The following is a 27,353-nucleotide window of genomic DNA, read 5'->3' as shown; positions in this document are numbered from 1 at the left end:
TCGGCTTTTTACTTAAAAATCTATATTTCTTGTTTTTCTGCTTCATGCTTGTACAGCCTCTCACTGTTCCTCCTCCTGCTTTTCTTGGTCAGCAGTGCACTGGAGTTTGCTAGTTAAAGTTAACGATGATTGACAGGTTTGTAGCTTTGATCTTGCTAGAGAAGCTTGGTAGCTCTACGATCAAAGGCACAGATGTGTCAATCATTTAGCTTGTTACACACTTGCGGTAGTGTGTTGTGTCAACTCATTGTGTAAGTGCGATTTCTGCAGCGTAAGTGGATCCGAGTACTCACTCACAGTATTTAATAAAGACAAGTATTTTTCTACGCTATTTTGTTTAAAAAAAAAAAATTCACATTATGAAGGTGGCATGGTTGGAAAGTAACATGTTAAAAACTTTTTTTCGGGATCTGATTGGGTCTCTGTATTGGCAAATTCTCAAAATCAAGTGACTCGGACTCTGGTGCAAAAATATTTGATCAGGACACTTTCAAACTTTTTTAAAACAAACCATTACAACGCCACTATAATGAAACGAATCCTCGAAGTAGCAAAATTTGATTCAAAGTTTTTTTCTAATTGAATTACTCGAGTTAATCCATTAATCGTTGCATTACGAGTACACTAGTTCTGTTATTGTTTGCGTCGGCTATGGCGGAGAGTAGCAGTGTTGTGTTCTGAAATAAATGTTCTGATATAAACTATTAAAAATCTGACGAAGTTGGCGACTATGAAATAACAGGAGTGCCAAATTAAAAAATAAATGAATTAATAAATATAAAGAGAAATAAATAAACGAAAATATGAAGTATACTTTTTGTCTTTGCAAATCACCAACAGAAAATACAACAAAAAAATTTGTCATTGTTTTAATTCTTTTTCATTGAAAAACAAACAAAAAAGAACAACTGACTTTTCTTTGAAAAACACAAACGGAAAAAACAATTGCAATTTTTGTCATTGAAAAACAAACGGAAATTTTTTTTTTCCTTTGCCTTGGCCTTTATTTTATAATATATATATTATTATATATATATGTTTATATACAGTATATATGTTTATATACAGTGTATATATATATATATATATATATTATTATATATATATGTTTATATACAGTATATATGTTTATATACAGTGTATATATATATATATAACTACACATACCAACTACATACACAAAAATGTCATGTCAATGTGATGGAATCTATGGCGCATTTTCGTATCATCAGACGAAAGCTGGCATTAGTCTCGTTATGTTTTAATCTCCAAAAACCTGCTTTCAGCGCGATATCGCCTCGTCATTAAAAAAAACTGTTCATTGCTGAAGTATTTTCGTTAGAGTAATCGTTAACAAGAAACTCACTCTACTCACTCACTCACTCACTCACTCACTCACTCACTCACTCACTCACTCACTCACTCACTCACTCACTCACTCACTCACTCACAAGAGGTGGGTAGATTAGCCAAAAATTGTACTTAAGTAAGAGTAGCTTTACTTCAATATAATATTACTCAAGTAAAAGTAGTCATCCAACAAATGTACTAAAGTACAAGTAAAAAAAGAATACTCAAGTAATGAGTAACATTGTGACTAACTGCTTACAATTTATCAGCACAGTTATCTGTATGAACTGTTGTTAACAATGATACTATACAATAACCCATTACATAACCATATTAAGCCAAAGAAATAACAAAAAAAGCCGGCAAAAAAATGACAGAAATGAAGCATTATTCATCCAAAGAGCATGAGTGCCCTCTAGTGGAGAAAATAGTTACTAGTGTGAATAGTGAATAGTCCCTTATTATGAAATCTAAAGGATCATAGCGCTCGTTTTCCATGGTCAATCAGTGCCAAATAATAAAGATTGGGAGTGAGGTTAAAATCCCGAGCTTTCGAGTCATGTTGAGGGCAGCGCTCTAGGTCAAATACTCCATTTTTTACGGCGCTTTAAAGACGCCATGTGATTGAACAGGCTGGCATGATCATAGAACGGCAAGCTTGCATCTGATTGGTATAATGGAGTCATGTAATTATTAAAGTTGCACCGATACCAGTATCGGCAGGGGGCGCCGATCCAGCCCAAATTGGTGGTATCGGTATCGACGAGTACCAACATTTAGGGCGCCGATACCATCTACTGGCATCACTTGAACGCAAATGTACACTGTCCTCCCCACGTGAGCTAACTTCCCAAATCCCGATGCATGACATCTGTATGTCTTTGTCTCGAAATTACCAAACGAAATTAACTCCTTCGTCTTCAATTTTAAGGATGTAAACTACAACGCATATCCACGATGTTACGCTGCTCATCTAACATGGCATTCACAAACGATTAGCATGCGTAAGCTAACGCCTGCTATGATAGCGCCGATGGGATCAGAAAACTTAAAACCGTGGGAGACTAAGCAAACTCATGGTTTCATGATGAACAATGAGTGGCAAATTAAGAGCGCCGTACTTCAAACTCGTCCTGTTTATGAAAGTCGATTGTCATATGTGTTGTGCAGTAATGAGCAGAAGTGACTTCTGTGGCCAGAAAACAACTCAAGCGGCGCAGCCGCAGCGCACACACTAGATATCATCAAATAGCAACCTAGATGTCCTATGTTGGATCCCATGCTAACTCTCGCGCACACACACTAGATATCATCAAATAGCAACCTAGATGTGCTACATTAGATCCCATGCCATTAGCTGCGTGAGCCTGGAGCGACGCGTAGTCCATATACTACATTGATAAATTAGAAACCGCCATGACTGAATGGAAGTTAAGCAGGTCAAATCAATCCATACCAGTGACTATAGATAATGCTGCAAATACTGTTAATTCAGTACATGTTACAGATGGACTCGGACCACAAATAGGATGTTTTGCTTATATGGTAAATATAGCTTAGAGAGCTGCAGCAATCAACAGTGTGCCCCACTTTACAAACAGTAAAGATTGTTCTCAGCACTTATATACAAAATTTCTTCAGATTAGTAAGAAGTAAGCACATAAATATTATGCACTAAAATGCTTGTTTATATGATGTTATTTTTGCTTGTCAGCAATAATAACAATAATGTTTTATTTTCTGTTTCAGAGCATTTAATGTATTGAAATGTATCGAAAATCGTACCAAACCATGACTTAACTGTATCGTTGCATCCCTTATACGTACATATATATATATATATATATATATATATATATATATCAGGGGTGGGCAATTAATTCCACAAAGGGCCGCAGTGGGTGCGGGTTTTTGTTGCAACCCATTAAGAGGACACCTTTTCACCAATCTGCTGTTTTACAAGTGTAATCAGTCGATTGCAGTCAGGTGCTTCTCATTTCTGCTGAAACCGCATTGGTTAAACTATCTGTGCTGGGTCAGTTGGAACAAAGACCAGGACCCACTGCGGCCCTCGAGGACCGGTTTGCCCACCCCTGATATATATATATATACACACACACAGTACTGTATATATATTTTTTTAATTATTAAATTTATTAGGATCATGGAAGCTTCCACTTGGGGAAAATATATACATACAGTATATCCTGTATATATATAATATAATAAAAATATACAGTACCGTGCAAACGTTTTAGGCAGGTTTTTTTTTGCTAACAGAGTGGTATCGGAATGGTATCGGCCGATACTGCACAGCCAGGTATCTGTATCGGTATCTGGCCCAAAAAATGGTATCGGTGCAACACTAGTAATTATTGTTGCGATGTCTCATTGGTGAAATTGGTAGAGCTACTCTTGGTACGCTGGCAAAAAAAATAAATCTTATATGAAGAATAAAGAGGAAAAATGTAACGACTCTTGTGTAGCCCAAAGTAGCGGAGTAAGTAAAAAAAAGTTCTCAAGTAAAAAGTATGGCTTAGGAAAACTACTCTTAAAAGTACATTTTTCTCAAAAAGTTACTCAAGTAAATGTAACGAAGTAAACATAACACGTTACTACCCAGCTCTGCTCACCGCGCACCCCTCTACATACAGGTATATATTTCAAGCCATGAATATATTTCCAATGCCTTGTTTGTTATCAGGACAAGTACAGCAAATCTGAGTGTAAAAGAACAACAACAGATTTTTATGTAAAAATTGGATTTTATGATGTAATGTGATGTCTTCTTGTCAGGCTGTGTGCAGTAAGTCAGCGTTTTGCCTGAAGGCTCACAAGGGTTTAACACACAAGTTTGACTTCATGCTCCAGCAGTGGGCGAAAAGTATCGGCCCTGGCACACACGTCATTCTGGGTGAGGACAAAATTATATTTTTGAAAAGATGTCTTTTCCTGAATAATGCATTTTTGTTTGTTTTGATACCCCTCAACTCCTTAGTTAGAAAGTTAGAAATGTTTTTAAGTGCTGACATTCAATCACTTGACAGACCCCAAAACGCTGTATACCTGTGTATTGTTGTCCTATTAATAGAATATAGAGTGAATAAGGGATTTGCAATTTTTGGATTGCTTTTATTTTTTTAGTTACTACGAGCGAGTGCCTGACGTCTTTCAGGATAGCAGATGCCACCTGTGTGGTCCACTTCAGTTTCCCCAGTTCACCCAGAACGTTTGGAACCAGACTCTTGCGCATGAGCAGCCACTACAAAAAGTTTACAGGCACTGTAAGAGGAGTGACTAGTTTTGGGTCTGGATTAGATGGAATCTACAACTACTAATTCCATCTCTACTTTACACTTCAATCAACCCTGCCAGGAGTCAACAGCAAGAGTTACTACTGCCTGCAAATCCTTGCTGCTCGTCTCTGAGAAGAACTCGCAGCACATTGGTGGCCTGGTGCGCTACCTCAGACGAAGCCAAGCTCTGCTTCCCGCAGAGTTACTCTCCTTCGCAGAGGCCACCAACGTCAACCGAGAGGAGCACAAGACCAACCGGCCACTTTGTCTACAACTGAAGAGCTTTGGAGTGTGCAGGTTTAAAGCCGCCAGATGTCATATTAAGATGAAAAATAGGTTCTTACCTGTCATTCAAACATTTGAGTTACCATTAGGGGTGGGCGATATGGCCTTAAACATGTATCACGATAAATGGAGCAGATTTATCTCGATAACGATAAATGACGATAAAGTCGTCCAAGCGGACTGTTATATAATTTGAAAATCTGAATCAATGCATGAAATACAGATTAACAGTTTCTTGTTGATTTAGTTACCAGCATTCAATTTGATATATTTAACAAATGTACATGCAGTCTAGACATTAGGTTTATACAAATGAATTGTAAACAATGAGAATTCAAGTATGAGCATTTATAACAGAGTGTATGGCTTGAACAATGTACATTGTCAAAATCGATATGCCTGTGCAAACATGTCATTGTAACACAAATGACTTGCAGCTCGAACAGTACACTTCAAAAAGACAATTTATTGTTAATGGCTGCTGTGACATAATTATTCAATACAAGTGTTTACTTTATGGTTTCAGGCCCCCCCCCCCCCCCCCCAGTGCATTTTTTAATAAATGCACACATACATGAACCCCCAAACAGACAGACACACATTAAAGCTATATTGATCTTCTGCAAATGAAACACTTAAGATTTTATGATAGCAATAATGACACAGAATTAAACACATACAGAAAAATAGCTGGGGCCATTTGTGCTTTATGCTGAATGCTTTACCATCACAAAAGCTATCAGAGAAATCACACACAGTCAGATACAAAATAACGCGACATAGTAATTGCTAGATGCAGTCCATGCCCAATCCACTCATTAAATTCAGCCGTTTCGACAAAGTTAGAGCCGCTATCCGACTCCATCACGTTCATTTGTAGCGTTAGCCGCTAGCGGCACTAGCATTAGCGGCTAGCGTTAGCCTGTGGCCTGGCTACCGGTAGAAAGCACTGAAAGCACCATCTCCGGAAATTGTGAGAACAAGGGAGGACAGCTGGTGAAAGCCCGTCTGGATGCCACCAAGAGTCTATTAAATGTCGGGTGAAAGTTTGGCGAACCTCCCTTAAGCCACACTCCATCACGTTTTGCTTGTAGCATTAGCTGCTAGCGTTAGCTTACCGGGCTTCTGTTTGATTGGCTTCCTGATGATCACGTGACTCCCTACGTAAGTACATTCACTGCTTTCTTAAAGGGGAATGAGCATAGACGAACAACACAGAGTCAAAGCGGGATGAAAAGACTATTTTCTTGTTTTATTAATTTACCGAATTTACCGACATGGTCAAAATTACGTCGGTCATCGTGAAGAATTTCGGTGACGGTAAATTTTCGGTTTACCGCCCAGCTCTAGTTACCATTGCAGATGTTAGCACCCACCCCCACGATATTACCTCACGAAAAAAAACCATTACTTTTATGTTTTACTGTGGTTTTATTAAAGATATATAGTATTGTTTAGGAGAGGATGCTTTGTGTACAGGTTCAACACTACATGTCCTGACCGCCACAGGCTAATTCCTCAGCTGGACCAGTCCGATCTTCCTGATTCTGGATTTATAGAGGTCACCACAACAATGGCAACTCTTACTTAAGTCATTTCCAACAGGTTTTGAAGACTTGATAGGACAAAAACTCAAACTAACAGCCGACTGAAGCTTGGAGCTTGAGAGGCAATATTAAGACATGACTAAGTGTTTTGCATTTTATATGTTGGGCTTAAAAATAAAATATAAATTAATAATTAATTGTTAAATTTAAAAAAATCTATTGCCGCGCATGCTGGATATGGAATTGCCTGTCATCATTGGAGGATTAACTGTCAAACAGACTCTTTTGCAGAAGCATGACTTATAAAAACTTATAAGAGCAAAGTGAAGAATTTTTTAGTCCAAGAAAATGCCTAAATCTGTCGTTTTTGGTTGAGAACATAAGGGACTGAGCCCTGCCGTAAATAATAGTAATACAATACACAAGCACTTACATTACAAATGCTTGCAATTTTAAGATTGGCCTTGGATGCTTCTCTTCACAAAAAAAGCAGACTGCTGTGTGGGAAGTCTTAAAAAGTCCACGAGCTGCGGACACGATTCTTGTTTTGTATGCAGGTGTTGCCTCTCATCGTCAGGACAGCGTCAGTTTTTTATGGGCGTCTAGTCCAGAAGGACGACAGCGTGTTTGACAGCATGGCAGCTGGCATGGCGTCTTACTATGCTGACAGTAAACCGTGTCCTGAGGAGGTGCTACTAGGATGCATGTACGCTGTGGAGGAAGACAACGGCTTTCACAGGTCTTCCTCCCTCCACAGTATGACACCAGATAGTAAGCCAACCATGGGCTTGTTTTGTTATATGGCACCAATAAGGTTACATTAGTCATCTGTCGTACAATGCCAAATTATCACACCTCTGCTAGGTACCACAATGTATACTCTGTAAATTATATATACTGTGCCTTCACTGTGTAAACGCCTTACATTTTCAGGCTGGGCAAGAATTAACATTTTCTTCTGTCTGGTTGTGTTGTTACATGCAGTGCTGAATATATTTTAGAAATCACGTCAATAATGTCAGGGTGTAAAACACAACCTTCAATATTTTAGAGGTTTATATTCTTTGACGTGTCCTCATGATGAGTTCCTACTCCTCCTACAGGGTGAAGGTCTTAACTGCCCCAGACACTGAAGGCCGCCTATTTTTCATGGTCCATGTTTGCTTTATTGACATTGGAAAAGAGCAAGAAGTCAAATCCCAGCAGCTCCTGCGACTCCCAGAGGAGTTCCAGTCTTTGCCTGGCCAGGGGGTGGAGATGATATTGTGCCAGGTGAAGCCTGGTGATGCCGAGGTTGACTGGCATCCCAAGGTACAGTGTATTTGCTCAAACTACCAAATAAGGCGATGTGCTTAAAAAAAAGGCTAAATTTACTGAATGAGGAAATGATCATTCACACACACTTGGCAACTCATTTTGTGTCCAAAAAACATCCGTCAAACTCTGGTCAAGGTAAAACACATTTCTCGAATATCCCATTCTCCCAAATTCGCCGCTTGCGATAATTGCCCTGATATATAGGAATTTAGTTGGTCCTTTAAAAGGCCTATTGCATTATGCTGGTCCACCTTTGCAGCTCTGAAGCTCGCTATGTGCATTGTTTGCCTTGGAAAATGAAAGTTGATTGTGAACCCTGTTTGAACACCTTCAGGTGACCAGAGCTGTCTCCAAGAAGATACAAGGGGTGAAGCACCGAGCCAGAGCCGTCTTTAGTCTGGGAAACACAGTCTTTCTGGATATGTTTGTACGTTCTGCCAGACTATATTGATAGCCTCATAACTTAATGCCCTCTTGACTGGAAACTCCGAGGTCGTTATGTTATGACGACAACAATATGAAAGTATTGTATGTCCATCAGCTAAAACCGTCCTGAATCTTTCCCTTCTTGGAGGTTCGTGAGACTCGGCTGCCAGATATGAAGACTGTCATCAGCGAGTACAATGTTCCCACATTCATTATGAACACGGGCATGGCAGAACGAAACCTGGATCATCTGGACCAGTTGAAGGTGCTGTGTCAGGAAGGAACAACGTATACTGAATGCAGGTAGGGCAGTGCTTCTCAATTTCTGTTACGCTGTCGCGATATGCAATGAGTCCATTTATCGCAAGGTAAATAAAAATGAGGGCGGTAATTTTCATGGCTGCGTTTCATCACTGCATGCGTGCATGTAGATGACATATGAGACTCCAGTTGTTGTGTCCAGATGTTTATTGGTCAACAAAACGCCGTAGAATTACAGTTCACACGTACTAAATAAGGAAACACATCTATATTAAACACTGTAAACGTTAGCATTGCTACACTGAGACTAATGGGGGAAAAAGACAACTTACTTTAGCCTGCTATAAAACATTGGCAGTCTTTTCCAAAACGCAAACTTGCGGTTAAAAGGTGACACTTCAAACATGAAAAATAGCTGGTTACCAGCATTTGCAAACAAAAAAATGGGGAAAAAAATCTATTAGTGACACCACAAGCAATGACAATAACTGCTTTTTGCGGAGTGTAAAGTTGTTAGCGGTTTAACGAACGTACTTCCGGTGAACATTTCAAAACAAAAGCACATCACGTTTGTCATATAAACAACGATTTCTGGAGTTAATACCACATACTTCAGAATTAATATTATAATATGTAAATACTATAATACTACAGAATTCAGATTTTACACTAAGAATAACTTTAAAATGACACCCTTTTTAGAAAATCTGATTGGTTATATATACTGTTGTAGTATACTATAATGCTAGACATTTTTTTTTATTTATAAGAATTGTTTTGAATCATGTTGGAAAGACGAAGTCAGTATTCTGAATCTGTTTACATTCCATTCTTTCGCACTAGTAAATGCTATCAGCTAAGCCTGCACAATATATCGTTTGAACATCGCCATCGCAATGTGCACATGCGCAATAGTCACATCGCAGGACGTGCAATTTTTAATTTTTTCCAAAATTTCAACTTTTGTTTTACTTCATGAACGCAGCAAGTGTACAGATCCTGACCTGAATTAAACTGAGCTATAAAATTAGGGCCGATGGCGCCATTTTTCAGAGCATCGGAATTTAAAAACAACATACATTCATGTTTTTCTGCTTCATGCCCATACAGCACCACAGTGTCTCACTCTCCCTCCTGCTAGGCAGCGTGACCAAACTGTTTTTCTTCGTCAACACTGCAGCTATCGCGAATGGAGCTATTCAAGTTATTTGATGAAAATTTTCTTGTTTTAATATCGCAATATAATATCACAAACTCCCCAAAACTCGCAATAATAGTTTTTTCCAATATTGTTCAGGCCTACTATCAGCATTTGACCTCAGTGTTCATGTGTGATTAATTATTATTTACATGTTTTTTTGTACTTTAATAAAGAATTTAAGTGTTCCAAAATGTTTTTGTGAATTAATAAGCGTCAACAAAAATTTCATTGTTAAATTAGTAAAAAAAAAAATCGTTAATCGACTAATTGTAAAAATAGTCGGCTGACTAATCGGGAGAAAATTAGTCATTTGGGATAGCCCTACCGGAACATATTTCCTCCACACCCTTCTCACCTTTTGATCCCTGACCCATTTTCATGCCTGATCTTTCCTTGTCTCCCACTCAATTAAAAGTGAAGCCAAACGCTCCGTACACTTTATCATATTTCCTCGTCTTAGCTTTCAGGAGACTTCATATATCCAGCTCTTTCTGTGTGCTCTTGTGTAATGCAAAAATACTAAGCACACTCTGGAAATGAGAGCGCCACTGCCACCCACTGAGTGGATGTGCAATCACACATTATTGTTGTACAGCAAAAAAGTATGTTCTACGAGGTCACATTACCAACCCCCACCCCCCACCCCGGCATCGCTTTGCGCGCCCCACTATTGAGAAGTACTGAGGTAGTGAATGTAGGGATCCAACAACATTGTAGGAGTATTCTGGAACCTAAGGGTATTTATTTTTGGGTATGGGACTTGACATACCTTGGCTTTAGAAATAAATCTAAATATACAGTGATCTCTCGCTACTTCGTGCTTTAAACTTCGCAGCCTCAGTCCTTCGCGGATGTTTTTTCAATTAAAAAAAAAAAACAAAAACAAAAAAAAAACATCAGTCCCGAGCTGATCGCGTAGTCTGACTCTTGCTCGCTCCCCCCTTCCTGTCCCTGCTCTCTGTTGGTCAGGCAGTGAGTGCTTTGTGCAGTATCTAGCTAGCAAGCAATAGCTGTATCACATTAATGACTATTTTCCACTCATATTTTTTGTCTACAGTGGGAATAGAGACACTCTGGCCATGCCTGAGTCCTTCCAGATGAGCAAAACCGTTGAAGGAGAAGAGGAACTCGATGTGTCAGAACAAAAGCCAATTTCTTTGTTCCAGGAAGCAGATGACGAGACAAACATCAAAATTTCCCATCCCAGGTTGCTTTAAAATTTTTGGACATCTGTAACCACATATATTTTGTTGAAAAATATAAAAAAAATTTTTAAAAAAAACAGTCACTGAATCTTTTTGGACTCTGCAGCAAAGCTGAAATTGATCCTGACAAAACAACAGCCAGACAGACACCTCTTTGTAACAACAACGAAAATGGTAAAATTCACTAAAGTGTATGATGTTGCTAAACTTGCTGAAATGATGGTTTGATTGCAGTGTTTTTTGCCAGCCCTTGTATTTTCATCTTAATCTTTTGGATGAAAATACATTATTAGTCATATTTTAGTCATTTCAAAATGATTTAGTCTAGTTTTAGTTAGCACAACATGTCCCACGAGTGACACGAACAAACACTGCAAGGATCCAGGCTGGCTGACTACACGAACAATAACAGAATGTCACACATTTTGAATGTTAGGCACAAACTACGTTGCGTATTCGTCTCTTGCAATTGTCTCATTATGTTACGGTCTTCCAAGACATCATTGTTATGTCATTCATGAAAAAAGTGTCAACTAAATATTTTCGTGATTTCATCGTTGACAAAAACGTGATATTTATTTTTTTTTCTAATGATGTGTTGAGGTATTCCTGCTGGGGATGAACAAAGCATCCAACTGCTCAACGAATGCCATGGAGATGGTCACATAACAAAGAGGTATGAAATAATAGTTGTTTGTTACTTGGGAAAATTCTCGTCATCTGGTTGGCCGTTTGCCATCGGTTATTTTAACCCATTTTTCATTGACGCCATTGCAATTTGGAACTTTTTATTATGCAAAAGTTGGAACTATTTTATTATGCAATAGTTTGAACTATTAAATGAGGGTGGTACTGGAGTTACGACAGCACATGCTCGTCGAAATGAGTAAACCCCTTTTCATGGCATTTACAGTGCCTTGCAAAAGTATTCGGCCCCCTTGAATCTTGCAACCTTCCGCCACATTTCAGGCTTCAAACATAAAGATATGAAATTTAATTTTTTTGTCAAGAATCAACAACAAGTGGGACAGAATCGTGAAGTGGAACCACATTTATTGGATAATTTAAACTTTTTTAACAAATAAAAAACTGAAAAGTCGGGCGTGCAATATTATTCTGGCCCCTTTACTTTCAGTGCAGCAAACTCACTCCAGAAGTTCAGTGAGGATCTCTGAATGATCCAATGTCCTAAATGACCGATGATGATAAATAGAATCCACCTGTGTGTAATCAAGTCTCCGTATAAATGCACCTGCTCTTTGATCGTCTCAGGGTTCTGTTTAAAGTGCAGAGAGCATTATGAAAACCAAGGAACACACCAAGCAGGTCCGAGATACTGTTGTGGAGAAGTTTAAAGCCGGATTTGGATACAAAATGATTTCCCAAGCTTTAAACATCTCAAGGAGCACTGTGCAAGCCATCATATTGAAATGGAAGGAGCATCAGACCACTGCAAATCTACCAAGACCCTGCCGTCCTTCCAAACTTTCTTCTCAAACAAGGAGAAAACTGATCAGAGATGCAGCCAAGAGGACCATGATCACTCTGGATGAACTGCAGAGATCTACAGCTGAGGTGGGAGAGTCTGTCCATAGGACAACAATCAGTCGTACACTGCACAAATCTGGCCTTTATGGAAGAGTGGCAAGAAGAAAGCCATTTCTCAAAGATATCCATAAAAAGTCTCGTTTAAAGTTTGCCACAAGCCACCTGGGAGACACACCAAACATGTGGAAGAAGGTGCTCTGGTCAGATGAAACCAAAATTGAACTTTTTGGCCACAATGCAAAACGATATGTTTGGCGTAAAAGCAACACAGCTCATCACCCTGAACACACCATCCCCACTGTCAAACATGGTGGTGGCAGCATCATGGTTTGGGCCTGCTTTTCTTCAGCAGGGACAGGGAAGATGGTTAAAATTGACGGGAAGATGGATGCAGCCAAATACAGGAACATTCTGGAAGAAAACCTGTTGGTATCTGCACAAGACCTGAGACTGGGACGGAGATTTATCTTCCAACAGGACAATGATCCAAAACATAAAGCCAAATCTACAATGGAATGGTTCAAAAATAAACGTATCCAGGTGTTAGAATGGCCAAGTCAAAGTCCAGACCTGAATCCAATCGAGAATCTGTGGAAAGAGCTGAAGACTGCTGTTCACAAACACTCTCCATCCAACCTCACTGAGCTCGAGCTGTTTTGCAAGGAAGAATGGGCAAGAATGTCAGTCTTTCGATGTGCAAAACTGATAGAAACATACCCCAAGCGACTTGCAGCTGTAATTGGAGCAAAAGGTGGCGCTACAAAGTATTAACGCAAGGGGGCCGAATAATATTGCACGCCCCACTTTTCAGTTTTTTATTTGTTAAAAAAGTTTATCCAATAAAAATTATCCAATAAATTTTGTTCCACTTCACGATTGTGTCCCACTTGTTGTTGATTCTTGACAAAAAATTAAAATTTTATATCTTTATGTTTGAAGCCTGAAATGTGGCAAAAGGTTGCAAGGTTCAAGGGGGCCGAATACTTTTGCAAGGCACTGTATCTTCCCTTCCTCCTTAAAAGTAATGGATTGCTGGTGCACCAATGAAAACCAAAGCATTCGTGTGTGGCGTGGGATGGGGATGCTCAGCTTGCCGGTCCAGCTTTCTGAATGCGACATTGTCAGCATGAAGGAAACTTTAATATTTTCGTTGAATTGCCCATTGCTGTGGGAGACTTACACTGGGCTGCCGCTACCTGCTTGTGTGCAAAAGCCTTCAGACCACCGGCACTATTTTGCTAGTGTGCATGTGACAAACATCATCATGATCATGATTTTCTTCTCATATTGTCCGATTTCGACTCTTTTCAATTATATCTTATTTTAACTTTTTTTTTTTTTTCTGGATGTTTTTGTACAGGTAGTTTTTAAAGAATTCTTTAAAAACATGAACTAGGGCGTAGTTGAACATTTTATTCACATATGATGTTATTATAAACAAATCAGCAGCAAGAATACTCTGCTTCTCACAGACATAATAAAGAAAAAAGGAAACAGCTCATTACAAGCAAGACATGACGACTCCATTTGCTAGTTAATATTACTGATTCTTTGAAATGTACATCTTTACACAGGCAAAAACAATACAAGAAATCAAGGGGACACCATCAAAAATTGATTTTTCTTGATGGTTGCTATAACAATGAAAAATGTTTTTGTTTCAGTTTTGTTTTTTTACTCCCAAATATGAACAAAAAGTGCCATAGTTTACAGCTGGAGTAAGCATTAGTGTGGTGACAATCATCTGTATGCATCTGTTTCCCATGGTAACTACACAATATAATCCATCACTTTGTACACTGTTGCATTAAAGAGATCTTTAGCAACGTGCCCATATAGTTTATTGGGGTTTTTAATGTAATTTTCCTATTTTCTTGGAATGGTGACGAGGTTAAGTATAAATCAGGCATGAAAATCTCTCACCTTTCGGCGAAATTCGCCGTTTTGAAGTCAAAAAGGGTGACCTACGTGAATTGCGTAGATCCGAGGAGAAATTCTTTTTGGGAGGAGGGGGGGGGTCGGGAGGTTTTATTTAATTATTATTATTATTATTATCATCATGTGATTAACTTAGTACGTAAACTGAGCACTTAAGAACACAGTCAGCAAATCCTTCTAGATGCTTCGCTGACGAGAACCAATCATCGGCCCAAGCTGCGTTCCATTATTCCAAACGCGCGCACTCCTTAATGGAGTGCTCGGAGAGCCTTTGTTTGCATTGCAAAGCTGCGAAAACAAAAAGCAGTCCTTATCCACACCGGGGCAGACCAGAGCGCAGCATACACACTTGCCTGTATTTGCCAGCAGATTGAATTTGGTGAGTAATGGTTTCAATCGTTTTCACATTTTGCGATATAAAAAAGTTACTGCCATTCGTTGCAGCTTGCGTTGAACACTGCCAGAGCTAGCCAAATCTCCCATGAAAAAAAATAGCTCCCGTTAAATTGGCGTCAAGCTTGTGTATTTAGCGGTAATATAAACGAAGAAACACACTGTTGAGTCAAATTAAGCGGCATGCTCTCGGGTGGAGAGGGCGCCTCACATCGCTCACGTCGTCCGCCGGAGACGCGTTATTTTCGGCTTGGATTTGAGCTGACGGCCGGTGTCGGCACAACACCGGCCCGACGAGTGGTGGGAATGAGTCCTGCTTCTTAAAGCTTTTCAGAAATACAGGGATCCCTCGTTTTTCGCGGTTAATGGGGACCAGAACCCACCGCAATAAGTGACAACCGCGAAGTAGCCCCCCCCCCCCCCCCCCCCCATTTTTTGTGCGTGTTCAATGCATTTATTCAGATTTTACATTGGAAAAAAGATACATATATATAAGACACGTCTTTTCACTTTTTTCACCAAAGTATCATTTATAAATGGTTTTCAAGCACTTCAAAATGTAAGAACTATGATAAGTTTTAAACATGTTACTGCCCCACCGAATTATTTTTAAACAAGAATAAAGTAGTAAGAAAATGCTTGGCTTTATTAAATGCTTCATAGTGAGTCTACTCAAGCCCTCTCAGGCTTTGGTAAACGGTGATTGACACATGTGCAAAGTTTTTCTTTTTTTATATTTTATATTTATGTTTATTTATTATTATTTATTATTATTAATTTATATTTATGTTTTATATTTTTTTGTTTGAAGCAACTTATTTGATTGAATAATAAAGACACAAATGTCCTAGCCAAAATGTGGCCCAAACGCAAAACAACATTACTTCAATGGAAAAATTTGTTTCAATCAAGAAAAATAGTTTTCAAATGCTTTTTTTGTCTCAAATTTATTTTTGCAATCAAAAACAATTTTTTTTTTATTGAAGTGACTTTCTGGGGATTAAAAGTATGTACTGTATTTTGAATGAAGCAACTTTGTTTTTGATAGAAGTAACTTTGTTTTTTGATTGAATAATAACACAAATCTACCTCCATCGTTATTGAGAGAGAAAGAAATTAAGAAAGCTTTAAAACTAAAAGCCACTGGGGAGTCTGTTTTTTTTTTGTTTTTTTTAAATATTTATATTTCATTACATAGACATGCGTCGTAGGGAAGGGAGATTGAGGGATAAAAAAAGGAGTTAGATGAGGCTGCTAAAGCCAGTGGATACCTCATCAGCTGGGTGAATAGCAGACCTGGTAAGAACAAGTTTGCAAGGATAGTCGGGTATTAAATACGATTATAAACACAATTACAATGTTATTTTTCTGTAAGATTTTTATGTCATTGCTTTATTAATCATTAGGTGCCAGAGTTGTTAAGTATGGATAATAATGAAATAATAGTTTTAAGAAAACTGTGCTGTTGGTGGCTCAGTGACCATCTGATGTGGTTTGTTCTCAGATGAACAAGTTGAGGAAGGAAGTTTTGATGCAGAGGTTGAAGGAAGAAAAGAGGCAGACTGACTGAGTCACAGCCAGAAAGTGTTGATGACAGTTTTGATTTCTATTCACTGTTGCCTCCTCCCAGTTAAAGTATGTCACAGTCGCAGCCAATTATTATCTAAAGCTGGTTAAAATTGAAGTTATGTTGTTTTAAGGTGTATTAAATACTTGTTCATGTGCCCCTTTTGATCTACGAGCACCCGCCCCTCCACCGGTCCCTGCATGGCCCTGCTGAAACACAGTGTGGGTTGACAGAGCTCAATATTTTGTTGGGGTGTACAGTGTACTGGAAAATATTTCCTCCACACCCTTCCCACCTTTTTAACCCCTGACCCATTTTCATGCCTGATAAATGAATTTGTGAAAAATGGTTGATCAAAGAATCTAAATATGCAAATTTTGATATAACGAGAAAAAATAAATGAGAAAATATGCAAAACTTGAAATTAATCTCATTACAAACTATCACTTCAAAATATGAAACTCATCACATTAAAATATTAAACCTAAACTGTGTCACAATAAGTTTATTATCGTGATATAGACTTTATTTATTTATTTAACTCCTGACATCAATATGCTTTTGTAGTATTTTGACTTGTCACACAGACTCTTCACCTTGCCATGCGGCAGTTTACACCCTCAGGTCTGCTGGCACCAGACGTCCACATCCTTGACCGTCACGCTTAGGCTGAAGAACCCACTGAGCCAGCGCTGCAGCTTCTATGCCGACCGCGCAGTGTACAGGTCTGTCGTGCTTCACTTGGCACTTGGCAGCCACTGGACCCTTTTGGCCAGAGCTCTTTATACTGGAGGCAGTGGCTACATGTTTAGCAAGGCTCACTTTGTATAAAAGGGACACGCACACCATCAAGAGCATGAGGCACATGCTTGCGTTTTGTTGCAACTGAGCCATCACCTGGATTACTTGAGTTGGACTACTTTGAGAACACTTCGTCATTTAGAATCTTTTTTGTTAACACTCGTAAATTGAGTTACGGTAAATTTCAATCACACTTGCTTATTATATATAATTCATGCGAGCTGGTGTTTGTACTGAGCAAGTTTCTGAGTTGCATGTCCTTGAAAAATAAGAGTCATAGTTAAATAAAAACGAAAACACTTGCAATGACATTTTGTAGGTCTCAACTCATTGGCACGCTAGAACATGTTCTAGCTTCTGATGCCACACACAAGGACAGGCCCCTTCAAGGCACACATTTAAACACGAACATTTTGTTTCCTAGTTACGCCTAAAAAAAGGCTAAATTCTTTAAAACTCCAACGAAAAATTGGATGCGAGGATTAGTTTGGAAACAATTGTGCTAGTATCTTACAAAAGCATAGTGATGCCAAACAAAAAAAAAAAGAACGAAATTTAATGTACTTTTAAATATTTTTGCACACTTTGCCTTATTTTTGTTTATTTATACTTTATAATATTATACAGAATCTTAGTTGTTACATAGGTAATAACTTGGATTTAGGACTTCTGCAGTGACCTTAACCGGAAGTCAAACTCGTCATCACATTTGAATGTGCATGTTTTAAATGATCACAATAAAATGTGAAACGTTAAATGGTAAAACATAATAATTACAAATGTGAAACTTGACATATTAGAATGTGAATCCTATTACATAATTTTACCACTTAAACTGTGAAAATCATGTTCACATTTGAAACTTACTAAGTTTACATGTGAAGCCTGTTATAACTTTTTAATTTAATGAAGATATGTCATCCATTGAAAAAAATATATGGTTTGCAGAGTAACAGTTGTTCTTAATGTGGTGCACATGAACATTTTGCAGGGGGATAATTTTGTCAAATACAATAAAAGACACACATATAAAAACGTATTTATCAAAATACAGTATTTCTCTTTGAACATCTTTTCAGCTGACCACCTGAGCTATGCTTCAATGAAAGGGGGTGGGGGGATGTTCAAGGAGTCAAACATTTTTATCAAGACTAATGATATGCAATTTAGTATTTGATGTTAGATGCATGCCTTACAGCGGCATTGCCTTGCGCAGCTTCTGCTGGAACAGCTTCATGCGAACGTTTGTTCGAATTAAAGCCTCTATTAGGCACTCGCGAGTGTTTTTTTTTTTTTTTTTTTGCTCATCTGATTTATTTTGATTCATGAATGTTGTGAACCAGCCTGGTTACATCGTAACTAAAACTTCTTGGTGAAGATACCGAGCTCATTTCTCGGTACATTCAAATGTACTTAGGACAGTATAACCTGTTTATGGTTTAGTATTTCAAATGTCAACAAGTGGCATCTGCCATATAAGAGAAAAGCATTCAATGTTATGACTCACAATTTGTAGCTGGCATAGGTAAAAGAGGAAAGATGCAGACCATTTATCAGTCTATCTTGAATGTCTGACATACATTTATTTTCAAGTGCGTAATAGAACTGGTTCAATAAAATGTACGTATTGCATGATTTTTATTCACTTGTGACTGCTGATTTGCTGTGATTAGGTAGCATTTATAGGTTTTATACAGAGAACAAGATGTGGCCCTATGTATCAGAATCTACTCACCGTAATCTATAAAATTACTGTTCTAAGTATCCTAATTACCAAATATCTGAAGTCCTTACACTTAAGAACACAGAAAGTACATTGGAAAGCCTTTACTTGCATGCATTTATGTGTGTTCAGTGGCAGCGTGAATGGTCGGCACTACGGAGTGAATCTGGATCTCCACGCGCGCGTGCTGCCTGAGCGCTGCAGCTGTGAGCTTAAGTCCAACGAGCCTGTCCTCACACTGCTCAAATGCGAACCAGGCTACTGGCCCAAGCTTCTCAGGAGCAAGGTGCAACAGATTAATTTCAAGCCTGCACGTTCAAGTCTGGATTTGGGGAGCATTGAGCTCATTGTGCCCTCCCCTAGAACATTTTTGTGAGTTACGACATGGACCACCTGGAGGAGGAGGAGCATGCTGTGTCATCACATGGTGAGAGCTTTTAAAACACTTGTTTTTCATAAGCCACTGAACTAAGAGATACTGCAATTTGTTTTGAATTTCTTTCGAATGAAAGGACCAAATCATTTTAACTCGGAAAGGGAAAGATTTGATTTCGAGGCCCTAATGACAAACCCTTGTTTTAATCCAGTATTCACTTCCCTGCCAGTGACAAGTTAACTTGTTAACATTTTTAACGGAGCTGGTCTGATGCTGCACTGCTGTGAATTTCAGACTTGGAAACGATTTTACTGCTGCACAACTGCCAGTTGATGGTAGGAATGCTCCACTTTAGATGTGCGATCCCACATTTCAGGCAGAGTGGTTGCTGAGCTCATCATTTTAGTACTAGCCAGCTGACCGGTAAAACAAAGATCTGCACCAAATGTTGAATTTACATTGAGAAACGTTTATTTCACTACTGAATAACAAATTAGAAAATACATTACAATAGCCATGGCAGGTGCAAAATTGCAAATCAGTAAATCAAAAGGTTGCATCTCTCAAATAAAGGACAGAAAGTCAGAGCCTCCTCACTGACAGCAGCTCGTGTCACATGTCTTGCCTTTGCACACGCAGCCTGATGCACATTTGCTGCATCCACAGGGGCAACAACAACAGCAGCAGCAGCAGCGGCAGCAGCAACCTGCAGATCGTGGATACAACATCAAATTTAGACAAAACTCCTCGGTTGCTTTTAAGTATGGCCCTCGAGAAATCTTTCAAGTGACTGAGATTTGACTTACTCTTCTTGCAAGTGGTGCCGGTGCATTTAGTGCACGTACATGATCCAGCACATTTACAGGTTCCAGCTACACAAACAAAAGAGAAAGAAATAGTGGGAAAAGTTCAGACTTAAAAATATCTCAGACAAGATAATACACAACGGATGCTTGTTAGCTAATACTCACTCTTGGAGCAATCGCAAGAGTCCATTCTTTAAGCGGGTTGCTTGGGAGCTTGCTTTCTTCAAAGTTCTTCGGAGAGCGTAGTGAATGCCAAATCTCGTTGTGAGAATGAAGCAAGAAACTGCTCTTTTATAGGGTCCAATGAGCAGAGGGCCTTGTGCAAAATGCGTTGTCACCCTCGGTTGTTACGCATGATGACAAAGGATTTGTGCATATGACTTTTTTTTTTTTTTTTTTAACACGCAGCATTCTTCTCAGGTGACCTGATGATGATGTGTGTATTCTGAACAAATTAAGTAAAACCATTTCCTCCTTTAGGTCATTCTAAGATTACTTTTTTTTTTTGCGGGTTTTATAAACATTTAAATAAGGGTTCAGGGTCATTAAAAATAGTCATTAATTGGATTTTGTAAAAATTCAGGCATAAAAAAAAGTGTTAAACGAAATGTTCGTGGCAATAAAATTAGAGATGCCGATCGATCAGGTCCGATCATGTCATTTTCAAAGTATTGGAATCGGTAAAAAAAATATCGGCCATGCCTTTTTTTAATATATATATATATTTTTTTAATTAAATTGTTTTCTAATTGTATTTAACGTTACAGACTAGAGATGTCCCAATCGATCGGCATCGGGTCCGATCACGTCATTTTCAAAGTATCGGAATCGGCAAAAAAATATCGGCCATGCTTTTTTTTAATATATATATATATATATATATATTTGAATTAAATCGTTTTCTAATTGTATTTAATGTTACAGACATAATATGTTACACTCATCCAGAGTCTTTAGTTTAGGCTTAAGGTAGGGTTATCAAATTTATCCCGATAATGGCGGTAATGAACTTTTTAAAAAATGTATCACGTTAAAATATTTAACGCAATTAATGCATGCGCTGCACGACCCAATTGTAAATGCCATCTTGAGGATTTGTCATAATAAACAAATACAGTACTTATGTACTGTATGTTGAATGTATACTGTCCAAGTTTTATTCATTTTTTTCTTAATGCATTGCCAAAATGTATATGATCGGGAAAAATTATCAGAATTCATTGGAATTGAATCGGGAGCAAAAAAAAGCAATCGCATCGGGAAATATCGGGATCGGCAGATACTCAAACTAAAACAATCGGGTTCGGATCGGGAGCAAAAAAAACATGATCGGAACAACCCTATTACAGACATAATATGTTACACTCATCCAGAGTCTTTAGTTTAGGCTTAAGGTTTAAATTGGGGTAAATTTATCCCAATAACGGCGGTAATTAACTTTTTAAAAAATGTATCACGTTAAAATATTTAACGCAATTAATGCATGCGCTGCAGGACCCACCCACGCATTGTCGCGCTCAATCTGTAATGGCGCCGTTTTACCTAATATAGAGAGATAAAAGGCAGTGCAAAATGAGTACAGTGAATTTTGGCAGTCTTCGGAGCCTTTTTCTTAATTGGCTAAAGCCTTACAATCCCTCTCCCTACAATTAGAAATATCATGGGAAGCAATGTGGGGAAGTAAGGTAGCAATTGATCTTTTTTAACACCTTATGTTATGTCCCAACACAGAGAAGATATATCAATTAGTAGCACTACGCACAGTCATGGTTCCACTTCCCATCATGCATTTGGGCATGGCTACAGTATCATTTACTGAAAGCTCAACAAATACACTAGATGGCAATATTTAGTCACAATATACAAAGTCACAAGTCTTTCTATCCGTGGATCCCTCTCACAGAAAGAATGTTAATAATGTAAATGCCATCTTGAGGATTTATTGTCATAATAAACAAATACAGTACTTATGTATGTTGAGTGTAAATATTCGTCTGAGTTTTATTCATTTTTTTCTTAATGCATTGCCAAAATGTATATGATCGGGAAAAATTATCGGGATTGATTGGAATTGAATCGGGAGCAAAAAAAAGCAATCGGATCGGGAAATATCAGGATCGGCAGATACTCAAACTAAAACGATCGGGATCGGTTCGGGAGCAAAAAAACATGATCGGAACAACCCTAATTAAAATTTATGTAAACTGGACGCGTTTGAGTATGGGTGTTCATGCTTCTCAGTTTTGCTTTCTATAAGAGTCATGTTATCTTAAGTCCAGGAATTACTCTTATGTAGCAGTAGCTACTCTGGTTGCTAATTTTAGAGCTGAAGGTAATACTCATCGGCTGCTAGTGTTCCTTTCCTAGCTCTCCTCCATGCATGCCTGGCCTTCCTGAGCCTTGTGTTCTCACTGGAACAGAATTGTAACAAGCTGTCTGTTGCATTTAAATTGCATTTGTATTTTCAGTGATTAAAAATATTTTTTAAAAATATTGAAGTATAATATTAAAAATATTCATTGTTTAATGCTTACAATTTGTGTGTGTAATACAGTTGGGCATGGGTAGGGTTGCCAACATCCCTGAAAAATAACGGACACCTCATTGGTAGAGTCGGCCGACCCGATAACCGTCACCCTTGAATTTTTTTTTTGTATGTGCCGTGATTGTTATTTTTTTATTAATAATTATGTATATTATTATAACAATAATAAAATAAAACTCTTTTTAATACAAAATATAATTAGCTTCTGTCCTGCTTAATTTAAAAGAATTAACATTAAAAAAATAAAATTAAATAATTTAACCCTTATGGTCCTGAGGCTTTTTGTGTGCGTGGGAGTGAGGGTGTGCATGTGTGTATGCTTTATTTTTTTGTTTCTTCAATATTTTAAAAAGTGAAAACAAACTCTGAGGTAAATTTTTTTTTTAACAATTAAGGTGCGTTCAAAGTGCCCTCAGCAATAACATTTTCGCAAATGACTCCAAATGTAATGTGGAAATAGAAATGAAATTGACAGAACACAAAAATATAATACAATTTTTGAAAGTAAAGTACGCAGAGAACAACAACACCAATGATCATTTTAAACATGCTTTTTACTCCAACTTTACTCAAACCTCTTATCTCCCACACTTTTATGTTGTCTTCCGTTATCATCATGGCATGCGACAGTACCTCGACCAATGAAATGAGATAGATTATGCATTGTCATTGTCAATTCAAAAAGGCAGGAGAATCCCTTCATATTTCTGTAAAGCACCACACTAGTATTTGTTCATTCTACAAATCGGACACTATTTTCAAGTTTGATAATAATACGGTTCAAAGCGCGTCCTTTGAAAGCTTAATACGGAACAATTGTTTTTCAAGTAACCCAAGGCATGGGCATTAAAGTAGTTTAGACTGGCATTAAAAACTATTAAATGAGATTTGTCGACACCTCTAGAAACGCTGTTAATGAACATTCACAATGACTAAAACTGACTTTGTGCCCTCCCATTAATTCATGTGGAAAGAGAATGGCCGTTTAATCATTTTTTTAAGTTATCATACAACAGTGATCCCTTGCTACTTCATGCTTCAAACTTCGTGCCCTCAGTCCATCGCGTTTTTTTTTTTTTTTCCAGTTAAAAAAAGAAAAAAAAATATATATATAGATGAGCTGTCCCGAGCTGATCGCGTAATCTCACTCTCCCATCATCATCTCTCTACCTGCTCTTTGATCATCAGGGAGTGCCCTGCAGTTGCTGATTAAAGTTAACAATGCCAGAGACACGAACTTCAAAGCGCCGCATGCTTCAATCATCGTTTAACTAATTATTTAATTTGAAGTGCTTAAAAACCATTTATTAAAACAAAGAAATATGTACTGTATATATATATAATATTGCATTGCCGCGCGGAGAATGTAAACATCACCGTGTGGGACTACGGGAGGCGGTTGTGGCCAAACTTAGTGTGAGCGGTAAATTGCGTTATTTTTTTTTTAATGCGTTAATATTTCCAGATTAATCATGGTCGTTAACGCGTTATTGTTGACAGGACTAATATATATATATATATATTATTTTAATTATACTTTTGGAAAAAAATGTCTTTAATGTATCTCTTTCCAATGCTAAATCTGAATACATACATTGAACACACAAAAATGGGGGTGTTGCTACTTCACGTTTCACATTTACCGGGGCGGATTCTGGTCCCCATTAACTGCGAAAAATGAGGGATGACTGAATTATCAGCATTTGTACTCATGATACAAAAAAAGGCTTATTTTTTTGTCTATTGAACATCGAATGAAGACAAATTAATACACACTAAAGTATTGTTTCATAAACAAAATTACATTAAATTGCAGTTGAAAAAACATTAACATCAAATAAATGATTCAAACAACTTATATTCAAAACATCTTGGTTTCTTTCTCACTGTCAACACATTTAAGAGAAACAATTTAACAATTATTTGAAACGATACCTTGAACCATGGAGAATATTTACAAAATAATCTTTGTAAATAAGTCATTGTTCAGCAATATTAAAAAAACAAAAAACAACTATTGTGCATCTCTGTAGTCATGCATTCAAAATAGGTAATATGCTCAGTTTTAATTCTAATGTCCTGTTTTAAGAAAAGTATATCTACATTTTTTCTGAACTTGACACCAAAATGGAAATTACAAAAAAGATTTGTTGCTTTTTCCTGATGTAAATGTACATCTGCCATCTATTTCAGAAAATCCTGAAATATAGAAATTAAATATTAGGGTTATTTCAAAGATTTGTTGTTGTTCTTGTGACATCATAAATCTGAGCTGCACACGGCACAGGCAGATGAAGGCGCCACTTGGCCCCACCCATTTGCACACAGTTGCAGTTGAGTCATAAGTGCTTGTGAGTGTGTTGAAAATGCTGATAAGAAGCATTTATTGCCTTATAGACTCCATGTTGTACTTTAGTTTCAACATTTTTATTATATTTTGTTCTGTCGCTTTCATTTGTGTTTCGGGATGGTGATTGAAGGCATCATTCTGAAACTTTTGAAGGAGTGACTCAGGAACAGATCTAGTTATTTACGCATTTCATGGTGAAGAAAAAAAAAAAAAACTCTGCCCGTACGCGAATACGTGAGATGTTTCTAGCAGACTACACAACTTCGCTAGCCTCCTTTTCCCAGTTTCCCTCCTTCTAACAAGCTAACATCTTTGTAGATGCTCATCTCAATGTCGATTTTCATAAAATGTTCAATCCTGGCTGGTATTACTGTTCGGCATGTACATTTATCCACCATTTAAAGTATAGGCTCTAACATTGAAAATATGACTGTTTTGTTGTTCAGGTGAAGTGTTCATTGGAGACAGGGGTGAAAAGCACCAGTTTGTCGATGAAGACAGCGACTCCTCATGCTGAAGGTCAAACGTCAGCACACTTGTCCTTTTCTACTGCAAGGGAACCTCCACTTAGGCCAAATAATGTGAAAGTTCATTGATGACTGTTTTTTTTTCATATTTTGGGGGGACACAATAAGACAAGCTTTCTTAATTTATACACTGCATTTACATGCTTGTTGGAATTGAACCTAGTTTTTCTGTGCTGCATAAAACTTTCCGAGCTTTTACCAGAAGAATTGATTCAAAAAAGTACATTGTAGGCTTCAGATGCTGTGACTTGGAAATGTTCTAATTGGCAATTAGTCAGAGACTACTGTAGGCTATTGCATAGTTGAGCCTAATTTCTTGACTACAACACGCACTGTTGCATTGCTCCCCAATATCCTCCTTCAAAAGCGTTTTTGTCTCTGAACTGGTCGCTCCCTGATTTGTTGTCCATTATCTAAATATATGTACTTCAAACTTTTTTTCTTTTTTAAACCACCTAAAGTTCAAAAGCGCTATTTCTGTGTTCTCAAACCGGTCACCGTGTTAACATGGGTGACTGAGAAGCTTTAACTAGGAAACTCAAGAAAAGTGCTCTTTGATGACTCAAAGGAAGGAAAACACCTAATATCCATGAAATTCAATATATTGGTTTGATTGTTCTAATACTGTGATTTACAAACTTCACTTGTAAATCAGAGACTGGCATGGGAGTGGGTTTTGACTTCTGCTTTCACCCACTCCAAGAAAAATTGAGCCCCATCTCAAAGCAATTTTTTACCATCTCCGATTTTGTGGTTTTCACTCCTTGTTATTTTAGGCCCTTCTAATGCTCATTCCCATCATACATAATGAAAATCATTCCCATCCAACGAATCCTGTGGGCCTGTAATGCCAAATAACACCTAACTAAATATAGTCTTCCAAGTACAACCAGAACTGTAGTAGACTGGAATATTCATCAAAAACTAGAGATTTTATTCATGAGTTGCACTAGAGAAAACAAAAACAGGTCATTGTTTTTAAGGTTTTATGAGAATTTAAAGACTTAAGTCCAAAAAGTACAAGAGAAAAGCAAAATGTGAGTAAAGTTATGTAAGTATAGAAAAAGCAACCCCCAAATTTTCAGAAATCAAATCTTAACACGAGAACGTTTAACACTATCTGAGATTCCGGTCCGTGTGTACAACCCCTAGCAAAAAGTATGGAATCACCAGTCTCAGACGAGCACTCACTCAGCCATTTTATCATGTAGAACAAACTCAGATAAAAAGCTTGAAAAAATAATGAATTAGTTCAAAAGTGCAGCTCTTTAGCATTCAGAAACACTCAAAGAAATGAATAAAAAACATTGTGGTGGTCATTAAATGTTACTTTTATAGAGCAAGTGCAGGGAAATATATATGGAATCACTCCATTCTGAGGGGAAAAAATGAAATCACGACTAACAAACACATAACAATCAAAACACTTCTCAAGTATTTAGTAGCACCACCTCTGGCTTTTATGACAGCTTGCAGTCTCTGAGGCATGGACTTGATGAGTATTCATAAATTTGGTGCCAACTCTCTTTGATTGCAGTTGCCAGATCATCCTTGCAGGTCAGAGCCTTGCTGTGGACCATTTCCCCCCCCAATTTCCGCTACAGTTTTTCAATAGGGTTGAGATCTGGGCTATTTGCAGGCCATGACATTGACTGGATGAGTCAATGTCGATCTGGCGACTGCAATCAAAGAGAGTTGGCACCAAATTGATGAAGAATACTCACTAGCTGTCATAAAAGCCAGAGGTGGTGCTATTAAATGCTAGATATGTTTTGATTGTTATTTCTTTGTTTGTTTCTCGTGATTCCATATTTTTTTTCCTCAGAATGGATTGATTTCATCTATACTGTATTTCCCTGCACTTGCTTTCCTCAGAATGGATTGATTTCAT

At 37.8% G+C, this 27,353-nt stretch overlaps 1 protein-coding gene across 2 annotated transcripts in view; it reads left to right on the top strand.

Moving 5' to 3' along the window:
* Positions 1-27,353, top strand: part of tdrd12 (tudor domain containing 12) — a 63,961-nt gene that overhangs the window by 25,321 nt on the left and 11,287 nt on the right. The window contains exons 22-36 of one of the 2 annotated variants that reach the window (XM_057837616.1): positions 4,147-4,264; positions 4,495-4,634; positions 4,726-4,943; positions 6,411-6,492; positions 7,036-7,217; positions 7,582-7,789; positions 8,130-8,222; positions 8,370-8,524; positions 10,741-10,890; positions 10,995-11,062; positions 11,492-11,564; positions 16,946-17,059; positions 18,991-19,144; positions 19,222-19,285; positions 25,382-26,615. In XM_057837616.1, the coding sequence (XP_057693599.1) occupies positions 4,147-4,264; positions 4,495-4,634; positions 4,726-4,943; positions 6,411-6,492; positions 7,036-7,217; positions 7,582-7,789; positions 8,130-8,222; positions 8,370-8,524; positions 10,741-10,890; positions 10,995-11,062; positions 11,492-11,564; positions 16,946-17,059; positions 18,991-19,144; positions 19,222-19,285; positions 25,382-25,452 (1,890 nt within the window). In that variant the 3' untranslated portion in view covers positions 25,453-26,615. Of the gene's footprint in view, positions 1-4,146; positions 4,265-4,494; positions 4,635-4,725; positions 4,944-6,410; positions 6,493-7,035; positions 7,218-7,581; positions 7,790-8,129; positions 8,223-8,369; positions 8,525-10,740; positions 10,891-10,994; positions 11,063-11,491; positions 11,565-16,945; positions 17,060-18,990; positions 19,145-19,221; positions 19,286-25,381; positions 26,616-27,353 lie in introns of those variants that run through there. The other variant, XM_057837615.1, reaches the window with a different exon arrangement.

This window comes from Corythoichthys intestinalis, chromosome 5 (genome assembly GCF_030265065.1).
Source record: "Corythoichthys intestinalis isolate RoL2023-P3 chromosome 5, ASM3026506v1, whole genome shotgun sequence".
Classification (NCBI taxonomy): Eukaryota; Metazoa; Chordata; class Actinopteri; order Syngnathiformes; family Syngnathidae; genus Corythoichthys; species Corythoichthys intestinalis.
The sequence above is the reverse complement of the archived record's forward strand: the minus strand, read 5'-3'. Positions and strand labels throughout refer to the sequence as shown.